Source organism: Diorhabda carinulata, chromosome X (genome assembly GCF_026250575.1).
Source record: "Diorhabda carinulata isolate Delta chromosome X, icDioCari1.1, whole genome shotgun sequence".
In the NCBI taxonomy this organism is placed as follows: domain Eukaryota; kingdom Metazoa; phylum Arthropoda; class Insecta; order Coleoptera; family Chrysomelidae; genus Diorhabda; species Diorhabda carinulata.
The window spans coordinates 18,132,736-18,153,657 of NC_079472.1; the positions used below are offsets into that span (position 1 = coordinate 18,132,736).

Consider the following 20,922-nt stretch of genomic DNA (forward strand, 5'->3'; position numbering starts at 1 on the left):
AGTCTTAGAAATATGCAGAAACAGAGAAGATTCTATTAAATAAGTGAGGCTTCGGGGATTACGCAAATGTGTAATTTCGTAACAATATTTCTTTGGAGCAACAGTTTTGATTCTCGAAATTGATTGATTAATCTGTGTATTAATTTCACCTTCTTATTCTTCTTTGACCTCAATGATTTAATTTTTTATTCAACATTGTTGCGTAATTTTACAATAGTTAAAAATTAATATAAAAGAAAGTAGTGTAGTTAACAATAAATTTTGTAAATAAGTATTTGAATGCATGAAGTCAAATTTTTAAATATGTTAGAAAAGCTTCTGTAGCATTATATTTATTTCTTCTAGGGCGATATTGATACAATGGAACGACCAAGTGATATTGAATTGCGTAGAAGGCAGTTTAAAACACAACCGTCCACTCTACATTCCAGAAGACAACAAGCTGTATGTGTAAGAAGAGCTGTCAAAAGATATGGTACTAAAAACAACCCTTACGTTGTATTGGATAATCTTAACATGACCGTACCCAAGGGATGTATGTAAGTATAATGAGAAAAGTAACAGAAAATCTATTACGAAGATATGCTTAATACCCTTGGTGATCAAAGTCCTTTGTATGCGACCCTGAAACATTGGACTGCAATCTTCAAAAGAGGTAAATTTTCCATTGAAGATAATGACCAATCGGGAAGGCCAGTTTCCGTGTTAGTCCCCGAAAATATCGATGAAGTTCATGACATGACTTTATCAGACTGTCGAATTGGGCTAAAACGGGTATCTGAAGCACTGAATATTTCATACGAACGCGTTCACCATATAGTTTACGTCAATTTGGACATGAGAAAAATTGCTGCAAGATGGATCCTCAAATGTTTGACTGACCAACAGCGTGCAAGGGTAGAAGCATCGCGTTCGATCTGTGCTCAATTTGAAAACGATGTAGACTTCTTAAGCCGAATTGTTACTATGGATGAGACTTGGGTATATTTCTACAATCCAGAATCAAAGCAACAATCGATGGAATGGCGACACTTTGGTTCTCCAAGACCTAAGAAGTTTCGGGTCCAAAAATCTGCCGGTTCTTGCTTCAGTTTTTTGGGATTGCCATGGAGTAATCATGATTGAATTTTTGGATGAGGGTAGAACAATAACTGGAGATTACTATTCGACATTACTGACCACTCTACGGGAAAAAATTGAAGAGAAAAGACGCGGAAAGCTATCCAAAGGTGTTTTGTTTTTGCAGGACAACGCCCCTACACACAAATCTCATGTTGCCATGTAAAAAATTCGTGATTTAGAGTTTGTATTACTAGAACACCCCCCTTATTCACCCGATTTGGCTCCTATCGACTATAATCTCTTTCCTCAACTGAAAAAAAGTTTAAAAGGTCGTAGAAGATAATAAAAGTTATGGAGGTCTGGTTTGCAGAGTAAGAAGAAACATTTTTTTTTGAAAGGACTAGAGACGTTGCAGGTTCGCTGTAATAAATGCATCCATTCATTTCTTACAATTTTCAACCCAAGGGAAAGTAACTTGACCTCGTAAGCGTTTGGTATTATTTATTTAAAAAATCTTTAAGAATCGTCTTGCATTTCCAAACTTTCAAACTGAGGATCTTTATGGATCTGTGGATCTTCTTTTAATATATCTTCTGTAATATTTGGAAATTTTATTTACAAATATCGAATAGAATCACCATTCTAACTCTCAGTAACATTATCCTTTGAACCAGTTGATTTTCAATGTTTGTATAAATATAATTTTTGTACTTCTTTTCTTGATAAATCCTCTTGACAGCGCCAATTTGCTTAATTATATCACTTATAATAGGAATATCAAAATCTGTATCTGTATAATGCAGCTTTTTTAACGTAATAATGACCATTTAATCTATTTTCGAAATACTGATATGTCTGTCCTATGTAAACAACGTCACAATCTCTACAAGGTACTTTATATCTTATATAACTTCTTTTGTTTTTGTGTGTATGGGTCCTTCATATATTCTATTATTTTTTCAAGATATGGTTTATTGGGGGCGAGTGGATGTGGGAAAACGACATTATTAAATTGTATTGTTGGAAGGAAAAGGCTTAATTCAGGAGAACTGTGGGTACTCGGTGGTACGCCTGGTTCTCGAGGTAGTGGAGTACCAGGACCCAGAGTAGGATATATGCCTCAGGTAATATATTTCAATTATTTCTAAATGTACATTTCTTATTATTTTTCGAAAATTTCTATTTATTGGAGTTTCGTATGTAAAAAAATAGACAATTCGATCTAATCTATATCATTCATTATACTTAACCTCAAAATTTGTTCCCATTCGCGATATATACGTCAACGTCAAATTAAACCTCAAAATTTTTGTCCCCACGATTTGTATTAAGCCAAAGAGTCGAAAAACACATTATGTACATATTAATAAAAAATACTCTGAAATTAATCCCTGCCAGTTTATACCCCCTGAACAATATATCTCAAAGATCGCTCCCAAAAACTCCTGGAGTGAAACTCGCAATTTAAAAGTTAATTTTTGGCCGAGAAACTTTGGGTTACTTTGATATTAAAAAAGATAAAATCGGCGAATTTTAGCGAAATTAGAAATTACTTGGTTCACTCAGGGTGCCAAAACTATAAAAATATCTCTTTAGTTGACGCTAGATTCAGAATTCAAAGACTTGAAAATGAAAAGTGTCAAAAAAATGTGTTTTGGTCCATCGGCAGAAGCTGCCGTGTAGATTTTCGTCTTTCAAGGGGTAGCGAAATCCTTATTTGGTGATCTAATCTAGACGCCACCATCTATAAGGATGAACTCGCGGGTGGATGAAAAACACTAAAATACTTCTGTTAGCAAAACAATTTTCGACTTTTACATTTTTGGACATTAATAGGTGAAGGGCCGTCCTCAAAAACTAATCCGTGGTATACTACTGGACTTAGCTTACCTATTTATGGCCAAAAATGTGAAAACTTTGCTAACAGAAGGTGTTTTAGTATTTTTCGTGCAGCAGCGAGTTCATCAGCTCCGAAAGGACCCTAAATTCGACCTGGCTTTTAGTCTAATAGAATAATACTCCTAGAAGGCAGGTAGAGTCAAAAGTACTTCACGGAGAAAGCGAGAAAGGTTTGGATGAAATTACGCTTACCAATGAGAAAATTATTAAATCTTAAATGGGATCTTCTGAAATAGAATCCACGTGACTCATATTTTGTACCTCATACTAGGCAACTGGCAACACAATACTAAAAACCATAAGTTAACCATACTCCAGGTTACTCCCTAGGGTTTAAGTGCGTGTTCCCTTCTTTTCTAATTCCATGGATATAGAAAGGAGCGAACCGTTAGACATCAACGACATCCCTAATTTTATTATTGATAATAGTTGTTTTCGAAATATATTTTGATTGATTTAACTAATCCTAACGATTAAATGATTAAGAAAATTTGAGTTATTTCAAAGTTTTTTAATCTTTTAAAAATGGATAAAAATTAAGTTGGAATATCCCATTTTATTACCACGAACAAATCAATGGCAATGGTAAAGTTCATTCACCTACAACACGCAAAGAACTTGTGGAATATTATATATTTAATCGAGATTAGGTTTATTGAGATGGGTATTTTCCATTCGACCAATAAACGTAATAAATATCATTTGGGTCTAAAGGTATTATGGATGACGTCAAATTTATATTAGGATTATAAACAAGATTTAAAAACATTGAAAACTTTACTTTTTATAATTTATTTTTTCAGTTTTAATTAATTTTGTTTACGTGATGAATTCTACGAATTTATGATTCATAAAAAGTTTTTGTTTGACGAAATTTAGTGACAATAAAAATTTATATCAGTAAAATTTGAAATTTCGACTGAAATGTTCATTTACGTATTTCTGAACTAAAACAACAATTAATTCTTTGCTAGTTGGTATAATTGATTATTCAAACTCACTCTTAGCATATTACTCACGTGATGAAGTTTATTATCACGAGCGGAATAAATCGAAGAGCGAATAATAACACATAATACACGAGTAGGATACTATTCTTTATCCACGACTATTAAATATGACTTGCACCCATTACCATCATATATTAGAGCAACCTTTCTGAGAAAATTTACCCCAGTGATGGTAATATTTCCAAAAATTTCTTAGACCAATTAGTAGATGAAAATTGACGTTTCGAATTTTCAAAATATGATATTGACACTGATAATTTGCGTATCAATACTAAAAAATTAATTTTTCTGTAGTCTTTACATCTCAAATATTAAATTATTTGTAGTTTTATTAGAATTTACAAAATAGAGGTATAAATTCTACTTAAATTATTTAGGTCTTTTTTTCTATTTAGCTTTTTCGTTTTTATGAATGCAAACCATTTCTAAAAATTCTCGTTTTTGGTATTAGATTTCGTTTCAATAATTTTTGAATCTTTATAATTGAATTTATGTTTTTTTGATATTTCTTGGTTCGTATTGATGACTTCTTAATCTATTTTCTAAATACTGAGATGTCTGCCCTATATAGACAGCGTCTCAATTAATACAAGGCATTTGATATATAATATTACTTCTTTGGTTTTTTGGTGTTTTAGATTTAAATTTTTTAAAATATCAGAAAGTAGAGATTTCAACGAACAAAAATTTTTGCGACTATTTAAGAAAACCTGATATTTCAGCAGAAGAATTCTCGATTGAAAATAAGCGTGCTTTCTCGATATTAAATCAAAATAGAATTAAAAAATTAATAATTCAAATCAAATTATTGTATTTGAAACAACAAAAAGTATTTTTCCACCAAATTTCCTGAAAAAATAATATTTTTTGTAAAAGATGGAAAATTTATTTTTATTAATTAATCACATTGAGGTTATGTGAAAAAAGTTTGAATACAAAATATTTAGATCTTTTCATTACGAAATGAAACTAAACCGTTTTTCGCCCTTAAATTGTTTTTCGTTTCCATTATATTCTCCTCATTTTAGATCCTGTTTTAAGATTCAAAATAATAAATGAAATGTTTTTTAGGAGATAGCCCTCTATGGCGAGTTCACCATCAGGGAAACCTTCAAGTACTTCGGTTGGATATCGAACATGACGACAGAAGAAGTGGAATCGAAAGTGGATTTTTTCGTCAACTTCTTGATGTTACCCGATGCAGATAGACAAGTCAAAAATCTCAGTGGAGGTCAACAACGGCGGGTATCTTTAGCCGCGACTCTATTACACGAACCCGAATTATTAATTTTAGACGAGCCTACTGTAGGAGTGGATCCTTTGTTGAGGACGAACATTTGGAATCACTTGGTGGAAATTACAAAATTCGGAAGGACGACTGTGATTATAACTACGCATTATATCGATGAGACCAGACAAGCGCACTTGGTAAGAGATTTTTGAAAATTACGGTCCATTATAACGAACTTTATATATCCTTATTAGACGAGGTAAACAGGGGAATCACCCTGTATATATTATAGTATATTCCTAACCACTTTTTTAGGATACGTTTTACCCTAAGGATAAGGGTAAATAACAAAATTTTTAAAAATGTTTTCGGCTCCCACTTTGAATAAATTATCAATGGGATGAGGTGGTTATTCATTAGATAACTATTCCGTGACATCAATTTGCCTACTCCACAAAACGAATCATCCTTTTTTGGTTAATTTCAAGGAATTATATTATAATAATTATAATAAATAAAAAAATCGGCCCTTACCTTTCAAAATTCACCTATTTTAATATTTTTGTGAAAAGTTTGCAAAATAATTAATTTGTTTCATATTTTATTCGTGTTCCGGGACTTGATGCATAAAATTCGGAAGTAGATGACGTGGGAATAGTATTGTGAGTTATAGGGCTTTAAAGTTTCGAAATCGGAACTTATATTTAAGTATATTTTCTAAATTATACATTCGAACATTATGAATTTTTAATGGACTTTTACAGGGACCTGTACAATCTGGAGATAGTGATAAAGAATTTCTCAATCGATTGTTTTAACAAGAAGATACTCTTTGTTTAACTCGATAAAATTTATGGTTTAGGAGATATATAGATTTCTAGATCGTTCGCCATAAAGAAACATTCTGAAAAAAATTATCATAAATTGTAATTATCTGTTGAAAATACTTTTAGGAGGTATTAAAACACAATCAAATATTTCCAATTGAGTTGAATACTGTCGAACAACGTGTTATTTATATAAGGAAAAAATTGAATTGTAGAGAAATTCAGTTGGTTAGCTTACAAATTATCAAATAAAAAAACTATAATAAATGTTTGAGGCTCTTTCACACATTTCCAGAGTCTAAAGAGGATATTTCAAGATTGCATATACTTTTAAGATATCCCAAAAAAAAAATGAATCAATTGTATTTAATTCAGGGGAACGTGGTGGCCATGCATATCGGCATCCCCGACCAATCCATCTTTTAGGAAAAATGTTATTAAGATGATTTTTTACATCAGTTAAGAAAAGGAGAGGGGCTCAATCGTGTATTAACCATATATTTCTGTAAAGGTTTAGAGGAATATCACATAACAAGGGTGGGAAATAATTTTTACAAAATTCTAAGTATCGCTGACTATTGAGGTTATTATGAAAAAAAAAAAATTGGACTCGCTATTCCTGTCCAGACATTAACACAAAATCCATGTTGATTCTTTGTTTGAATTGTATAGTGAGGATTTTCATCAACCCATAAATGTAAATTTTAATTAGTAAACAAGACTATTCCAACAAATTTATTATCAACTCGTTTCTCCAGAACACATATGGAACACCGGTTAACACGTTGAGCCCCAACCAAACTTGATAAACTTTCTCTTAGGATCAAAAATTTTTAAAGCTTCATATTGAATACGGTCCATCCTTAAGATGTTGCTTCATATAATGTACACCCATAGTCCAAGATGGAACGAATATAAGCCTTATAGAATGTATGCGCATTTGCTTCCCATTTTCTTTTGGAAACTACTTTTAACAGATTCATACCTTTTCCGCATTATTTTTAATATAATTGATATGGTTGGTCCATAGTAATTTTTTATCTAAGACATTGCCTAAATATTTGAATTCGTCGACGAATGGAATCGTGAAATCAGCAAGGAAAGAAGCTCTAGGAGTCCTAACTCGTTATCGAGTGAAACAATGGAGTTGATCATGCCAAAAAATCGGATGGAGGTGTAGAGTGATGTTTCTATGACCCAGTACGGTTTATCCAAAGGCCATTAGGCCGAGGAGAAGGTTTGGAATAAAATACATCGTGCGGTCCATATAACCACTCCGGGCTGTAGAAAAAGTTCATTTGCGGGCCTATGGACCGCAACGGGGATTAACGTGTTAATACAAGGAACGAAATTATCGATAAAATAAACTTCCATTGTGACGCTATAAGGAAGAATCTTGAAATTCTCATCCAAGTTCAAAGTTATAAGCTAACCAACAAAATTTTTGTACAAGTCAACTCGATGTTCGACAATACGCAATTCAATTAAAATTATTTGATTGTGTTTTAAAGCCTCCTGTAAATATTTTCAATAAATAATTTCAATTTATGATGATTTTCATCAGAATGTCTCTTTAAGGCGAACGGTTCCCTTGGAATGTACAGCTTTCTAAAAACCTAAATATCTCCTTTACTTGAAATTTTATCGAGTTAAACAAAAAGTATATTTTTGTTAAATAATCGATTGAAACATTCATTTTTGCTACCTTTAAATTGTACGGGTTGTTTCTGTAAAAATTGTTAACCATTGGACATAAGCCTTCAGACCTTCAGACCCATGGCCTTCAGATAGTAGTGTAGAATAATTTATTCCGTCAAACACACTTGATCTATTAAAAATCCATTCTGATAATATACTCAAATATAAATTCTGATTTCGCAACTTCCAAAGCCTATAACTCAGAAACGAGGAATCGTATGAGAAATTTTTGTTTGTCGCCGTATTATTTTCACTTCATCTACTCACTCTCTGTATAAGAAAACTTCCTTGAAATGTAAACAACTTAAGTATCAATCCAACATAAATTATTAATAAAAATAGAAGTTTTTAATGATTATATATATTAATCATAAAATAGTTTATATTAAATTCATTAAACGAGGGTTGTCTGAAAAGTTTCTAACTTCAACCTGAAGATGCCACCACTTATCAATATTTGTTTCAAAAATCCTCTAATTTTCATGGGAATAAGAAAAAAAATTATCGAGATTGTCTTTAGATATTTGTTTTTGGAAAGGAATATGCTTACATAAAGAGAAGTTAGGGTAGATAGAGCAGTTAGAGCAGATATAAAGAAAAGAACAAGCGCGAACGTTCTAATGCCGTAAGCTGCAATTGCGCTACCAATTGGTATTTACCAGATCTGGCCTCCTAACCTCAAAGTTTCTTTTGCAGGAGAGATATTTTAATCAGACGCATACATAATCGCCTATGTTGAGGAAATAGGCGCATCCTTAGACTTGAAAGAAGACTATGATTATGGAGACACAAATCTTTTTTCTTGTTTTTAGACAACTCTCTTATACTATATCTCAAACCGCCAATATTATAATAAATACCTATTTGCCTCCTTAATTGATATCTTCATCTCAAATTTGCTAGACTTAGACCAAAACTATGAGAATTTAACAAAAATTCAGTTATTTATATACAAATGATTAAAACAATGTACTAATAAAAAATTTATTATAATGATTACTAGCTCTTGGCGTTAATTATATCAACAAATTCTGGTTTCAGGGAAGCTCCACCAACCAGAAATCCATCGATATCAGGTTGACTAGCTAATTTTTTACAATTTTTCGCTGTAACTGATCCACCATATTGGATCCTAACACCTAGAACATGTTTAATTATAAAAGAAAATGTTATCTGTGAACCTAAATCATCCGTTAGCAAAGATTTTGACTGAAATTAAGACTACCAATCACAAATTTTTATCCACCCTATAGTTTCCGAGATACATAACAAATAACAACAATACAATCGATTTTGAAATTTATATATTTTAAATTTTGGCATTATCTATAATAATTTCGATAAATAATCTTCCAAGGATCTGCTTTCTGACTTCCGGTCCACTCGATTGGATTGAGGTCTGGCGACTGTGGTGGCCAAACCATTACTGTCAATGCATTTTTCCTTTACAATTCTTTCAAATACTCTTTGCACAGCTTCGAGGAATTCTTGGGGTCGTTGTCATGCTGCAAGATAAATTTGTTGCCGATCAGGCGCTGGCCAGATCGTACTACATTTTCCTTCAATATTTTTTAGTTTTCTTTCTCCAAAATAGCTTCAATTTTTATCAGATCTCTGGTCATCTGTCTTCCAAAACATCTCCAAAACCATCACCGAGCTTCCGCCTTGTTTTACAGTCGAAATTATACACGGATCTCACATGTTCTCTATCTTCAAACCTCTTGGTGGATGCATATTTTTTCACGTGGTAATCCACGGTACGTCGAAGTATTTCTAATTCGGTGGAGTACTTTTCTCTAGACCATGAATTTTGCGATTAATGTATGAGTTTCATCCGATAGATTCAAATATGAATTCACGAAAACGAAAATAATTCACAAAAAGATGTCTTATCTTAAAATTATAAACTACAGCACGTTCTTGCGTCTCATAGGGAGTACTGGGCTATTTGAGATAAACCGTTGGCTCTTACGGAAAGGTTTAATTTGAATTCAAAAATTATTTAAAAAATCCCAAGGTCCTATTTCCGATAATTAAGCGGGTGCGTCTCGGCACGCTTTCCGTCAGTGGTAAAGGGATCAGTTCACCTGTGTAACAGGTAGCTTAACTTTGTGACTTGTAACTAATTCGTTGTTAGTTCCAAGACCGAGAAATTAAACTAACAATAAAAAAATCATTTTTAAAAAATGTAATTGTGAAATATTAAAATTAAATATTTTTAATTAGAAAATATGTCAATTTATGTTAACGATTTAGTTATTTAGTTGTCATATTTGTTTTTCAGCATGATTTTATTTATATACAAGTGGAATTTAAAAATTAATAGCTATAACAAAAGTAAAATCTACGAAAAATGTGTTTCATTTACCTGAAATTCAAATTAAAAAAAGACACAATTTCACTTGTCCGATTTTAAAACGGTAAACGGCGTATTATACACTATTTCTTCAAGAATCATGGGAGTACAAAGCTGAGTCCTTTGGTTGTAGCGGATAGTTTGGTGTCGAGTTGTAAAGTGAAGGAAAACGAGCGTGACGGCACGCACACCGTCAGTGGATAAGGAATTGAAGAGCGTGCCGGCACGCTCTCCGTATTGAATTGGTTAAACAAACAAATCAACCGGTACTTGCAAGTTTCAACTTGTCGTACTCACCCACAAAATATAAACACGCTCTCGTATAAAATAAACGAATAATTAACATTATTATTTTTGATGTATAGGACAACAATATATTATTTCGAGATTTACTGAATGGATTATGGGGTGGCAAAAACTTGTGACCACTAGTGAGTGTTGTAGATAAATAGTTGTGATATTCAAATGAGGAAATTTACCTTCAGCTACATTAAAGGATATACAGTCTTTGAAGAAGCATCTGATATTTTCATGTACAGTTTGAGCCTGTTCGGGAGTAGCAGTTTTGCCTGTACCAATGGCCCATACTGGCTCATATGCTAATATTACATTCGTCCAGTTACCCTTCAACTGAGATTCTATAGCGTTGATTTGTTTAATTACAACAGCCATAGTTTTACCGGCTTCTCGTTCGGCCAGAGTTTCCCCAACGCACGCTACCACTTGTAAACCACTTTTCTTTGCCAATGCTACCTTGAAAAGTTCCCTGCACGTCATTTAGGGATCTCTACATTTCAATAATTAAAATACAAACTATTTAACGATCGTTTAAATCTTATAATAAACGTTTTTCAATTTATAGCTGAGTTGTCTGTTTAAAATCATACTTCCTTCTTATTACCTTGGCTGCAATGAGTTCATCAGTTTCGTTAAAAATGTGTCTTCTTTCTGAATGTCCCAAAATGACCCATTGGACCCCGATGTCTGTTAACATCAATGGGGAAACTTCTCCTGTAAACGCTCCTTTTTCCTCCTTGTAACAATTCTGAGCGGCTAGCTGTATATTACTGGGTATGTTACATTTCACAAGATCTATGTAAAAATTTTGATTAAAGGTTGATTTTCGTTACGAAGAAATTGTGAAATCAATGGTTAATGTTATTATAAAGTTATTGCGGAATGCGGAAAAAGATTATAACGATTTGATTTCAATTGGCAAATGATTATATATTTTTTCGGATTGTAAAGATCGAGCCCTTAACTAATTCTGAACGTGGAGTAGATAGGTCCACGTTCCTTAGTGGATAGCTGTTCAACGATCTTTCTGAAATTGGAGAAGTGTGCTTACGAATTAGGCAAACAGATTCAAAGATAAATAAGGAAGAGTCAGAATATTTAATATTTTAAAGAAGACCCTGCAGTGTGCCTTGCAGTTTAGTGCGAGTAAATATCTAACACCCTAGAAGGGAAGGGCATATCGGAGATTCGACTCAATAAGGGCATAATAAACCGTGAAAGAGGTGGATAAGTTCAGTTCTTTAGAAACTGATCTAAGCGCCAAAACAGGAGGAACTTGAATTTTTTAGATAAGGCGGCAAAATGTAACTCCCATATCAAGGAATTGTACACAACAAGTCCTAAGAGTTTTATAGATTCAACGATTATTTTATATGATAAAACTTTTAGAAACGTTGAGACAGAGAAGATTAGAATCGCACCATGATTTAAGGGTCTAGTGATTAGGTCACTAGATATGGTCCAGTGGACATATTTTAACACTGATGTCTAGATAGGCGATGTCGTTTATAAACAAAATAGGGCCTAGTACTGAGCCTTGGGGCACTCCACATTCCATTATATGATTATTACTATCGAAAGCCTTGGAAAAATCACAAGTCACCGAACGAATGTGCTGGGATGGTACAACAGTTAAACAACGGTGTCGTCGGCTGAATGGGACCAATGTACCCAGATAGTTAGAAAGTAAAAATCAATAGGTGAAAGAGGACAAAAGTATTCCATTTGATAAATTGAATGTGACATTAGTGGAAAAGATCATTTTTTATGATAAATAAAATGAATTTTAGGATGTAGTGTAGCTAAAGGAGATAATATTTTATTATTTATCAGATATAGACAGACATATACACTACCGGACAAAAGTTTTTTCCCACTGTAATTGTTATCTACATATTTAAATTTTTGTTTCATCCATGTAACCCCCTTTGATTTCTATTATTTTGATGCACAATTTTCGTATTCTCTACAACAATTTGGGCAAATAATCGTCGTCTATTTGGTTCCATTCGTTTTTCAAGATATTCCAAAGATGTGAAGCAAAAGTAAAACTGACAGCAACTCAATAGGGTAGGGACGAAAAAATGATTACTTTCAATATATTTTCCTTTCCAATTCTTTAAAATACTCTTTGCACGGCTTCGAGGAACGTTTGAGATCGTTGTAATGCTGGAAAATAAATTTTCTGCCCATCAGGAGCTCGCCAGAACGTACTACATTCTACTTTAATATTTTTTATAGCCTTCTCAATTAAAAATCCTTTCAATTTTTACTAAGCATCCAGTTGCCCTCCCTCTAAAACCTTCTGGAACCCATCCATTACCCCTCGCCGTGTTTTACAGTCGGAACTACACCTTGACCTAACATCCAATCCATCCAAATACCCCTCTCTTAGATACAAAAACCTCTAAAAAACTCTCTCCCACTCTTCATGCGTCAAATTTTTATATTCTTCAGCTAACTGCAACGTTTTCAAAATGGTTTGTTCACTGTCACCCTTCCAAACAGTCCGTCTTCTCTCAATCTCCTTATCACCGTAGAAGTACTCAAAAGCAGATCATTGATCTGAACTGCTATCTGTAGGACTAGAGTCGTTGATCACGTTTTCCGCCGCCCTGAACGTGGAAGCATAATTTCTCACGTTGCAGTCCATGGAACGTTGAGATTAAGTTGAAACTTGCAAATGAATGCATAATTTTCAATCGATAGTTCCTTGGTTTCACTCATTTTTAAACTTATAAGTCTTAATTTGCGAAAACGAAAGCAATTTGTATGCGAAATAGACATAAAAATATCTTGGTCCAAAAAGCACGTTCTTGTTTCTCGCAGGACTAAACTACAATCATATACACCGAAGAAATCTATTCACAGTTGAAGAATAATAATAAAACTTGCAAACTTGTCGCATTCGTCGAGAAAATATAAATATGCGCTCGTATAAAGTGAACAAATAACGGGCACAATTTGCTTTTATGTGTATTATTTTTAAAATTATTTCATTATGGGGTGGGCAACAACTTTTGACCGGTAGTGTATATCAAATAGTGTTTTGATTTTGTAAAAAAAAACATTCTACCCTTATATAATATGTATTTATTAGTATTTTGTATTTGGTTCATTGCTAAATAGAGGATGTCCTTTTACGAAACAAAATAAACAAAAATTATAATATTCACCTAAATAAACTGCAGGTACCGCAATAAATACCTCAGTATTGGAATCTAAACGGCCATCTTTCAAAGTTTTTAAAATTTTCATAATATCTGATCTGTTTCCATTCATTTTCAAATTTCCCCCAACAATAAATTTTCGTTTATTGGACGATTGTTTAGGACACGGAAAATTACTGCATTTTTGTATGGAATTTGAAAAGAGTTTGATAAAATGTTTGACGAAACACACTATATCCAACATTATGTAACTATAAATACCACATGAATTTCACGTATAATTCTAAACATTTAAATTCTTACTAGTTTTGACAAGATGACAGAGCCATAGATAAATTTAATTGTATAGGGTAGCGGGGAAGTTTGACAAGATGTCCTTTGAGAAGCCGATCAGGCGCTTTAGCTTGAACCCTTTAATGTCATTAGGCCTCACAGTTCATAAGTTGCAATTTCATGTTGTCGCTCGATGCTGGCTTAGCCGTAATTTTAAAAACCGGAGATTGAACTAAAGTTTAAACTATAATTGATACTCTGATATAAACCATAACAAAGGTAGTTGTCATAGTTTTATATCTTTATTCATTATTACTAAATTATAAAAAAAATAATAATTCTCATCAATCATAAAAATAAAACCTGCTTCCTCTTCTTTTTTACATTGTTCAACATAGACAAACAAAAAGCATAAAACATCTAAAGAATTAAATCCTAATATCATGACAGTCATCCTCGCGGAAATATAACCCAACTTTTCTGGGAGAAAAAAAATCCGCTTGGTTAGTTTTAAGTTTTAATTGTTTAAGAAATCGATGAGGTATTGATTTTGGTAAAAATCTCGTGTCGAGTTCATCTAATATGAAGTTTATATCTCCGGTCAATTGAGAAAAAACAAAACGGTTTACTCACTTTAATACTATAACGTAAACAATTTGAAAAAGCTATACTGGAATTCGCGGTTTCAAGCTTAACTAAAATTTAAACTACTCCCAGACCGCCATTAATTTTTAAACCGAAGTTTTTCTTAAGGTCATTTCTAAAACGTGATAAAACCGGTATCACTGCGAAAAAATATAAATTTTACCGATTATCAATTACAAAAATAAAAAAAACTTTCACGGGTGAATACAAAAAAATGGGCTACATAAAACTATGGAGGCCATCATAATAATGTGTTTAGCAAGTTTTTGACTTCACAGTTAATTACAAATCCTGCCTTATAATACTTGAAAGACATTTATGTGATTTCAATTGCTATTTTATTAACACTAAATAACTAAGAATGTCCATATTTGTACTTATTTATTTGTACTTAATCCCAGGCACTCTACCATTTCTAAATCCACAAGATTTCTACTTATAATGGACTTTTAAAATTTTTTAGAACACAAAATCTCCTCCGAAATGAGCAAAATTGCACAGTTTCTTTACAATACGAGAGTTTTTTGAGGTTATGTTTTAAAATAGCCTATAAGTCAAGGAGCTCCAAAGAATTCTTATATATGACTGATATTTAAGTCATTTAAATATATATAGTACTTTATTTACGAAATTTAGCTTTAAAAGATACTTCAATATGCTAGCTAATTCTCTGGCATATAATAAATCTTAAATAACCTAACTTTCCATATAAATTTCTTTTCAGATTGGTCTTATGCGAGGTGGTTATTTCTTAGCGGAAGAATCTCCGGAACGATTGATAAATCAATTCGGAGTCGATAATTTAGAAGATGTCTTCTTAAAACTAAGCGTGATGCAAAATATGGGAAAAAGACGAAGATCCAGCATAGCTAAAACCGTTACAGAAGCCATAACTGTACCGGAAATACATGGCGGTACTGTCAATCCAGCAGTTGTATTAGATGACGAAGCTGGAGAAATTTCTGGAGAATTCGGAGACAGCGTATCGATAAACAGCAGATCAACAAGTAAGTTAGAACAAAAGGGAAGCGATAATACACTGAAAAAAGGTTTCTACACCGTAAAGTGTAAACTGAATTAAGGAAATTCCCATTGTGATATTATGAGAATCGTCCAAATTTTGTTTCGCATACAAAAAATAAGTATAAGGTTGTTTTTACCAGCACTGTATACTCATTTGATACACATATCCATAAAATTATATTAACTTTTAATTGTGAAACGCGTGGTGCCATCTACTAAACATAAATTAATATCAATACTCGAAATAATCTTAAGAAAAAAGAAATATAATCAATTTTGAGTAATTTTATGCAATACCATGTCTAAAAGTTTAAAAATATATTTTCAGGACGAGTATCAATTGCACCTGAACCAACAGTAGATACACCTGTGGAATTGCCTCCTGAAGATGACTCTGAAGTATCTTGTAAGGATTATCTGAAAATAGTGAAAGCGAATCATATGCGGGCATTAATTTGGAAGAACTTTTTGTGGATGTGGAGGAACATTCCGATGATGTTATTCATTATAGGATTACCGATCGGTAAGTTGACGTTTTAGGTTATGTTTATCATTCAAATCCCACATGTGACATCTACTAAGCGATCATTAATCGATTCAATTCCTAAGAAAGTAATAAATCATCACCACGTGCGTAAAATATCCATAGATATAGATATTAAACATAGAGAGAGTGCCAGAAGGAGAGAGAAGCAGCATTGGTTTACCACAAGGACTCGTCCACAAAGAAAAGGGCGATCTACCTTACCAAATCTGTCAAAGTGTCTTATGAGGTCAAATCAAAACAAATTATAGTAAAATGTAAGCAAGTAGCACGTGGTTTCTTCCGTGAAAACCTTATAAGGTAAATAAAATTTATATCCAACTCAAAAAATTATTTGAACTATACTCAAGAAACATGATGCTCCGGAAGCTCTTATGCACAATTTTATCAAGGGAATAGGAAGGCTGGATCACCAAATCGCAGACAAACAACTTAGATAAGTTGTGAACATATTAGATGCAACCCTTCTCGCGATTGTGAAGTCACCAAGATGGAAGATTTCTTACGATGGTTACACGCTTGCTGTAATTTGGGACATCACAAAATTGAATTGTGTGGAGTCAACCTATTCCTTGTAGAAGAAACTGCAGCTTTAACTAAGAAAGTGTGCAGCAGAAAATGAATAAAGTGGACTATGAATACTTTTAAACCAAAAGTGGAAAGAATCTTCCCAGATCTTCTCCAAAAACGAAACGAAGAAATCTTAGCTCGTTTGATCCGTGTCAGCCGAAGAAATGTAATCTTCATATCGAAAGTAGTCCTTCATACCAATCAGCCTCACATCGTTTTAACTCAAATGGATGGGAGAAGCTGTCAATAGTTACATTAGAACAGAGACTCTAAAGTAGAAACCACTCCATCCTTGTCAATATTCATACCAAACAGAGAAATCTACGGAGGCTGCACTGGTACGATTGACAAGAATATAGAAAACTTACTGTGTGCATTTTTAGAAGGCACATTCGACAATACTCGTATAAGGATATGCAAAGAGAGGAGTGGTTAGAACAACCTCCAGATGGATGACACAACTACTAGTCAGCAGAAATGAAAGTAGGACATGACACTATTTCTATAACTTCAAATAGAAGATGTCCACAAGGGAGAGTTGCATCCCCATTTATGTAGAGCTTAGTAGCAGACTGATTGACCTCGCCATATTCTGTAAGGGAGTAAGAAATTAACCTTATAATTGAGCTGTAGAAGTAAATAGAATCAAAACAACGTACGAGAAATGCCATCAAATGGTATGCAGTTGGCTATGAAACAGGAGACAGAACAGAAACACACCAATCATTTATCAAGCGGAAATATTTGCAATTGAAAAATGTGTCCAGTTCAATCTAATGGATTATTGTAAACAGGAGATCTTTATCTTGTCCAATAGCCAAGCAGCCATTAGAGCCCTAAGCTCCAATGTCATAAAATCCAATAGATCCCTGGAGTAGAAGGAAACGACACGCTAAAGGGACGGACAAATCCTTCATACGCCCTGAACCCTTTTGTAGTATCAGCTACAAAACAATAGAGAAAGCACTAAAAAAGAAAGTAGATAGGGGTGAAACCATTTACTGCGACAATCTACAGGGATTGAGAGAAGCAAATACACCCCTGGGATGATATAACCAGAGAAGATCTGTTGAATGTATCAATCTAAGCAAGAGCAATCCTCCGGGTTTAGCAGAGAATGCAGCGTGCAGATCCGGTTGCGCGGAGTTCGAAACCTTTAAACACATTCTCTCGTAGAGTGAGACACTACGGAACTTAAGAGCACTACACCTGGGAGCATACGAAGCCTTCTGACTTTCTAGGAGTGGGATCCTTGGTGTCGCAGCAAGAAAGGGGGACACAATAGATCCTTTGATTCGCAATGTACATTATACCCTAATATATAGATAGATAGAAAAGTTGTTGGATACACAATTCTAAATCAAAACATTTTGTTGTCTTCCTTTGCTTTTCCCACCACTTAAAACTTCGACCTGATGGTGATCCGATCAGAAAAGATTAGGAAGGAGATAGAGAGTGGTATACTAATGCTCCTTCTCTCTCTGTGAGCGGTTCGGGCGACTTCAACAATCTCCCATGCCAAACTCTCTCTATCTTTGATCTTAGATTTATGCAAAAATATTTTAGGCGTGGATATTTTGAAAATTTTATTCACTTTAAAAGAAAATAGGAGTTGTGAACTAGATATTGAATCAAATAATGCAATAAAAAATTAACTAGATGGATGAATAACTCATTGATGACCTGCTTCATGATAAAAGACTTTCGTGTTCATTTTTTTGTTTAATTTTCTTCTTAGGTCAGGCGATACTCTTCTGCTTATCCATAGGACACGACCCAGTTGGCATTAAAGTATCTGTGGTGAATAACGAAATAAATTTCCCTACTGAAGTATGTCCCGTAAGAACCTTAAACTGCAACACCACAAAACTTAGCTGCAACTATTTGAATGTGGTTGCTAACAATTATTCAATATCTATGGTGAGTTTTATAATTTTCATTCTACAGTGAATTAAGTATAATTTAGATTATAAGGGATCCCAAACGGGGAGCTTACGAAGAAGTAACGAATTCCTTACAAAGAGTTTTTGGGCCACAAGAGGTAAGAAACATCCTTGAAGAGAGGTATTGTCTTGGAAATGAGAAGATGAAGTCCCAGCTTCCTAACATTGGAGTAATGGATACCTTACAAAGAGTTTTTGGGCCCCAAGAGTTAAGAAACTTGCTTAAAGAGAGGTATTGTCTTGAAAATGAGGAGATGAAGTCCCAGCTTCCTTACATTGGAGTAATGGATACCTTACAAAGAGTTTTTGGGCCACAAGAGGTAAGAAACTTCCTTACAGAGAGGTATACCTCTTGGAAATGAAGAGATGAAGTCCCAATTTCCTTACATTGGAGTAATGGATACCTTACAAAGAGTTTTTGGGCCACAAGAGGTAAGAAACTTGCTTAAAGAGAGGTATTGTCTTGGAAATGAAGAGATGAAGTCCCAATTTCCTTACATTGGAGTAATGGATACCTTACAAAGAGTTTTTGGGCCACAAGAGGTAAGAAACTTCCTTACAGAGAGGTATACCTCTTGGAAATGAAGAGATGAAGTCCCAATTTCCTTACATTGGAGTAATGGATACCTTACAAAGAGTTTTTGGGCCACAAGAGGTAAGAAACTTCCTTACAGAGAGGTAAACCTCTTGGAAATAAAGAGATGAAGTCCCAATTTCCTTACATTGGAGTAATGGATACCTTACAAAGAGTTTTTGGGCCCCAAGAGGTAAGAAACTTCCTTACAGAGAGGTATACCTCTTGGAAATGAAGAGATGAAGTCCCAATTTCCTTACATTGGAGTAATGGATACCTTACAAAGAGTTTTTGGGCCACAAGAGGTAAGAAACTTCCTTACAGAGAGGTATACCTCTTGGAAATAAAGAGATGAAGTCCCAATTTCCTTACATTGGAGTAATGGATACCTTACAAAGAGTTTTTGGGCCCCAAGAGGTAAGAAACTTCCTTACAGAGAGGTATACCTCTTGGAAATGAAGAGATGAGGTCCCAGCTTCCTTACATTGTAATGTATACCTTACAAAGAGTTTTTAGGCCCCAAAGAGTAGAACAGAGAATTGCATTTCGTACAAAGATGATTTCCTTTCCCATACAAGGGGAGCTTCCTTACAGAGGTAGTTTTTTGGAAATTTTTCTAACGCAGACACAAATTTCGAAGTTGTAAGGAAGCTCCTTACTCATAGTTTTTGGAGTTCAAAAAGTAGAACACAGTAATTGTATTTCTTACACAGAGGATTTCCTTATATACAAGGGGAAATTCCTTACAGTACTACAGGGTAGTGTCTTGAAAGTTTTCCTAACGTAGCGACAAAGTCCAAAATACCTTACAAAGAATTAACAAAATTCCTTACAAAGAGTTTTTGGGCCCCACAAAGTAGAACAGAGAATTGTATTTCTTACAGAAAGGTTTTCCTTGTATATTGGTTCCTTATTGCAGGTTTTACTGTATCCCCTTCAAAGTACAGTCCTTAACTAATAACGCTCTTAGATCAACATTAAATCCCTCACTGGAATCATTTTTGGATTAATTCTTTTCGATTGACTTCCATCTGACTTCTCAATGTCAGGAATGGGGTCAAAATATTTTGATTTTAGCCCATTTTATCTTTTCAAGATACAAGATACCAAGATGTTCACTAAGATCTCGAATAGTCAATCGCCTATTTAAATGAGCATATTTCTCCACATTTTGAAAGATATCTCTATCGTTAATCGATTGTATTTCTACTTTTAAATTGCTAAAGACATATTTCAACATTTTAGAGTTTCTATAACACTTTTTTAGTTTGAAACAAAACTTAATGTGAAGACAAGATCTCACTAAAGCGACTATAGCAGCGCCTGAGAAGGCTCAAACTGCTTGATTCAATACGTGAAGGTATAATTCATACTTGTTGAAATAAATGTAACTTGAATAATGAAAATTAATTCGCTATATTTTTTATATCCTATTGACTGCGCCAATTTGAATTTCAAATACAATATATGGGAGTTGACAAAATTGTTTTTTTTCAGGAATATGTAGAAAATGAAAAGAAGGCTAGAGAAATGGTTGAAAAAGGAAAATCGTGGGCTGTGATAGTTGTACCTCATAATTTCACTGACGCTTTATGGAGTAGAATTGAAAATACGAGAGATGCACCCTTAGAGGATGTTTTAGCATCTACCATAAGCGTATACCCAGATAAATCTAGTAAGTAAACCCTTTAATATTGTGCCAAATGTAAGTGTCAGAGTAGTTTATGTCATATCGATGAAGTCAAATTTGCTAATTGTCAAAATATTAATACTAAAACAAAAAATGCAAAAATTTACCCC

General features: G+C 33.6%; 2 protein-coding genes across 2 annotated transcripts in view; one reads left to right on the plus strand and one right to left on the minus strand.

Moving 5' to 3' along the window:
- Window positions 1-20,922, plus strand: part of LOC130900707 (ABC transporter G family member 20) — a 49,408-nt gene that overhangs the window by 26,375 nt on the left and 2,111 nt on the right. Inside the window, exons 2-8 of the mRNA XM_057811503.1 lie at window positions 346-539; window positions 2,027-2,186; window positions 5,043-5,399; window positions 15,193-15,475; window positions 15,820-16,014; window positions 18,344-18,525; window positions 20,620-20,797. Coding sequence (XP_057667486.1) covers window positions 361-539; window positions 2,027-2,186; window positions 5,043-5,399; window positions 15,193-15,475; window positions 15,820-16,014; window positions 18,344-18,525; window positions 20,620-20,797 — 1,534 coding nt within the window. The 5' untranslated portion in view covers window positions 346-360. The remainder of the gene's footprint in view (window positions 1-345; window positions 540-2,026; window positions 2,187-5,042; window positions 5,400-15,192; window positions 15,476-15,819; window positions 16,015-18,343; window positions 18,526-20,619; window positions 20,798-20,922) is intronic.
- LOC130900713 (triosephosphate isomerase-like) lies at window positions 8,704-15,030 on the minus strand. The gene is made up of 4 exons (XM_057811513.1): window positions 13,557-15,030; window positions 10,985-11,175; window positions 10,563-10,836; window positions 8,704-8,866 (listed from the first exon to the last, which is right to left on the minus strand). Exons 1-4 carry the CDS (start codon window positions 13,792-13,794, stop codon window positions 8,727-8,729), a joined length of 843 nt encoding a protein of 280 aa, XP_057667496.1. The 5' UTR covers window positions 13,795-15,030; the 3' UTR covers window positions 8,704-8,726.

Coding starts and splice junctions, on each gene's coding strand:
- LOC130900713 (XM_057811513.1), bottom strand. CDS start 13,794: ATGTTGGATATAGTGTGTTTCGTCAAACATTTTATCAAACTCTTTTCA. Junction 10,837..10,984: donor ATGAACTCATTGCAGCCAAG/GTAATAAGAAGG, acceptor GAACTTTTCAAG/GTAGCATTGGCAAAGAAAAG. Junction 8,867..10,562: donor ATCCTTTAATGTAGCTGAAG/GTAAATTTCCTC, acceptor AACATGTTCTAG/GTGTTAGGATCCAATATGGT.